We start from the raw sequence: 3,680 nt of genomic DNA on the forward strand, positions 1-3,680 counted from the left end.
TATATATATTTATAATATATATATATATATGTAACTTTAGTCTGTGCAAGGAGGTAAAAGACAATCACTTGAATGTAGCTCTTTGCAACAACAGATCAGATGCCGAGTCTCTTGTGCATACACGTGCAGTTAAACATCACCTCGCCTTTCCCTCTAAGACCTCCAGTAGCAAACATACATATACACAAAATGTGAACCAGCATCCAGGAAGCATTCGTGGTGAGCACTGACGCATCTCCTCTCTTTCATGAACAACGAAGACTTGGCAACATTTTCTAGGATGGAACAAAAATGTTTTTTTTCTCTTTTCCCCTACACAATTTATACAAAAATAAAAAAATTAAAATTGTTCCACTGCCATTTGTATCTTTTACATTTGCACAGAGGTAGTGGCTGAATGCGTGAGAAAGGTGTGTGTGTGTGTGTGTGAGAGAGAGAAGTTGTGAGGAAGTGAGCAAAATGAAAAAGAACTGGATAAAATGTCTATAAAATGGTTTCTTTTCCGTCACCAGAGGATTTGTTTTCCTTTTTGTCAAAGAACAAAATATAATACTGCAATCACTTTAAAAAAGTAGTTCTTCATTTTATACATTTTATACAGTGTTCTTGTTTTTATGTTTTTTCGTTGCTTTTCTTTTCAGTTGGTAAAGGCATAAAATGAGAGAGCTCGCTGGCTCTAGGTTGGGCGAGGCAGGGCAATGTTGGCAGAGTTCAGTCCATGCCGAGGTCTATGCCAGGGGGTCGCTCATGTCCTCATCAACCTGGGAGAGGAGCTCCTTCTTTTCATCAGTGCTCGCCAGAGAATTGCAGCTGTTGTGGGCACCCATGTACAGGGTGGCATACACTGGGTTCGTGAAGTTGGTGGGCTGCGGAGTGAAGAAAATTTCTCAGTGACTCAGGCAAAAGAAATGAAAAGATTTGGTATATTGTGAAAGAAGCAGTATTTTGCTTATTCAAATAGGCTCAGCTCGCATAAATAACAAGATGTTTCCCAGCTCAGTGCTGAAACCCTGGCAGACATTTGTGGTTTGTTATGTTTTCTGTGTTTGGTTATTTGTTTCTGAAAGTCTGGGCACTAATCATCTGCCCCCAACAAACCAGTAGGTGTATTTCCAGTGAAGAACTTGCAACTTCTTTTTAAGCACTCAGGACTTTATGGACAATTCCTCATTTGATGTTTTATGATTGTGGTGAAAAGTGTTTGAATATAGTGACCATGAGGGCTCCAGCATAAAAGCTTTATTCAGCTGCTCCCCTTACTCACAGTGGATTTCCGTTCCTGACACCCCCAAGGGATTTTTGTCTCCAGCTGGGATTAAACTGGAGATTTTTTCACTTCTTAGGTGAATGTAAAAGAAATGGTATTTATATAGTGCCTTCATACTGTGCTTTTATCTGCTGAATGCATTCACACACACAGAGGTAACTCAGGGTTCAGTATCTTGCCCAAGCATCGATCTGTATACAAACCACTCGAGCCACAACGTGTAAACCATGAGACTATGGAGCCACTCATCAGAACTAAAGTATATGATTCACATAATTCTAACAATATTCATTCCAAAATTCATTACAGATGCCAGAAGTAAATACCATAATGACACCCACTGGTTTCCTAAGTCTTGCTTTAAAGCTTTTGCATTTGGACTGTGGCGATCTCGATGGCAAAAAACTGGATATAAATGTAGAAAAGTGATTACAGATCAGTCAAGACAAAACTGTTTTTCACTAGACGTCCAAAGGACAGGAATATATTGAGAAACCCAGCTACTTTCATCCAGTGTTCTTTAGATCACAAAGAAGGGTCTATTTACTGTCTATAATGATTCCACAACCAAAACCAATTCATTAAAAAAAAAAAAAAAACTCACAAAAGGACTCATAAATGTGGAAATATCTGCATGGTTAGCCACTACCAGGCATTTTCAGATATTTTGTAATGAAATGGCTTTTTTAAGCTTTGTTACCTTGTCTGGGTCTAAAGCAAAGTCGGAGTCCAGAAGTTCCCCAGCATCATCATCAGGATCTCCTTCATAGATCTTATAGGCAGGGTTTCCAATCTCAACATTCATGGCCCCGTTGGTCATTCGGTGGTGCTGGAAGCCCTTGGCACTGCAGAGAAACAGATCAACAATTATCTTAGAAGCAGATTCAGACCCTTGTTTAAAAGAATTGATGTGCTAACCTCAGAAGAAAGCTAGAGTGACTAAAAGGTGTCTTATCATAAACCCATATCATAAATTCACTCAGCACTGGCTATGTACAATTGACAAGAACAAGACAACATATATCAAAGGTTTTCAAATGAGCTTTTGTGTCAAAAGGCCATTTGATCAAACCTATCGAATATACTGCAGCATGTCCATCGCGGAGAATGCTGGATTAGATTGCAAATATTCGGCTGTTTGCAAGCATATAAACATTTTTCAGAGATGCACAGTTATACATTTTACTCTGCAAGCACATTGCCTGAGCCTAATATTTACAAATGTAAACAGGGAAAGGCATGGAGGACAATGGGAGGACGTCAAAAGTTCAACTACTCGTGCATCACCAGAGCTATTCCAGAGTATGGAGGAGAGGTATTGATCTCCTCCATACCTGCTTCATACCCTGGAGGACGGGGCTGTGGCCCCCCCACACTCCCTAGCAGATCGTTACATGGAGAAACCTTTGGAATGCAAGCATGCTGATCCACACAGGTATGCACACGGGTGTTCACTGCTCGTAGACTTAAATTACACCTTTCTTGGCTACTACTTCGAAGCACATCTGTCCTACGTGCTGCACAACAACATTGAATATTTAGTATTTACTGCTGTTTACACTTAGCTAGAGTAATGCGATGGTGTTGTGTTTAGTATGTTGCTTTTTTTTTTTTTTTTTTTTTTTTGCTTGTTTTCTATTTTTCTCTCAACAGGTGATCCAGGAGATTTTTATTTTTTTTCTCCCCCCCCTTTCTCACTGTCCCTCTCCCCTTCTGTTTTTCCTTTCCTTCCTCTTTCTTTCTCCCTTTCCTATCCCTCACTCATGTCTGTCCCGTCTGTAACATCTGAAAATAAAATATAATAAATAATAAAAACAAAGATCGACCAAATGGACCAATACGGCAATGCCACGACGATCCATTTGGCAAAGTAAATCCATTGGGTATCCTTGTTGGTCTTCAGACAACAATTCTGATGGCTAAAGAACCAAATGGGACAGGCAAAAAAAAAAAAAAAAAGAAAAAAAAAAGAAAAAAAAAAGAAAAAAAAAGTGGCAGTAACTTCCTAGCACTGCAGCTGGACCCTAAATACTGACTGCATTCTCCTCTGGACACAAATGATGGTGAGCAGCAGCACATCTGCATTTAAAGTAAAGACACAAAAGGATAGCTCTGAAAAAAGCTATGTTTGTGAGGTATTTTGTGGAAAACGGTTTAGAGATTTTATTCAACCGCGGGGTTGTCTATTAACTCGTTAGAAAAATACAGGACCTTTAATTAGCACGGACTATAACCCTCTGTTCGGTCCAGCAGGGTTCTGTAATGCACAGAGAATTATATTAGCTAGCGTTAGTGGAATGACAGCTATTGTGAACCGTTATGTGCATGGCCGCCATGCTGATTGCTGCCTAACTGTACATGGCCCAAGCCTCCTGGATAATAGGAGACTATTTTTAGAACAGCGGAGAGAGGG

The 3,680-nt window shown here is 39.8% G+C and overlaps 1 protein-coding gene across 1 annotated transcript; it reads right to left on the reverse strand.

Moving 5' to 3' along the window:
* Positions 1 to 630: 630 nt before the first annotated feature.
* Positions 631 to 2,322, reverse strand: LOC146618645 (low-density lipoprotein receptor-related protein 1-like). The gene is made up of 2 exons (XM_085371658.1): positions 1,968 to 2,322; positions 631 to 866 (listed from the first exon to the last, which is right to left on the reverse strand). The coding sequence occupies exons 1-2, from the start codon at positions 2,085 to 2,087 to the stop codon at positions 729 to 731; spliced, it is 258 nt and encodes an 85-aa protein (XP_085227784.1). The 5' UTR covers positions 2,088 to 2,322; the 3' UTR covers positions 631 to 728.
* Positions 2,323 to 3,680: the final 1,358 nt, after the last annotated feature.

Source organism: Diplotaxodon limnothrissa, linkage group LG14 (genome assembly GCF_057381915.1).
Source record: "Diplotaxodon limnothrissa isolate DT_005_m linkage group LG14, D_limnothrissa_male_GT1.1, whole genome shotgun sequence".
Classification (NCBI taxonomy): Eukaryota; Metazoa; Chordata; class Actinopteri; order Cichliformes; family Cichlidae; genus Diplotaxodon; species Diplotaxodon limnothrissa.

Coding starts and splice junctions, on each gene's coding strand:
- LOC146618645 (XM_085371658.1), bottom strand. CDS start 2,087: ATGACCAACGGGGCCATGAATGTTGAGATTGGAAACCCTGCCTATAAG. Junction 867..1,967: donor TTGCTTTAGACCCAGACAAG/GTAACAAAGCTT, acceptor TTCACTCCGCAG/CCCACCAACTTCACGAACCC.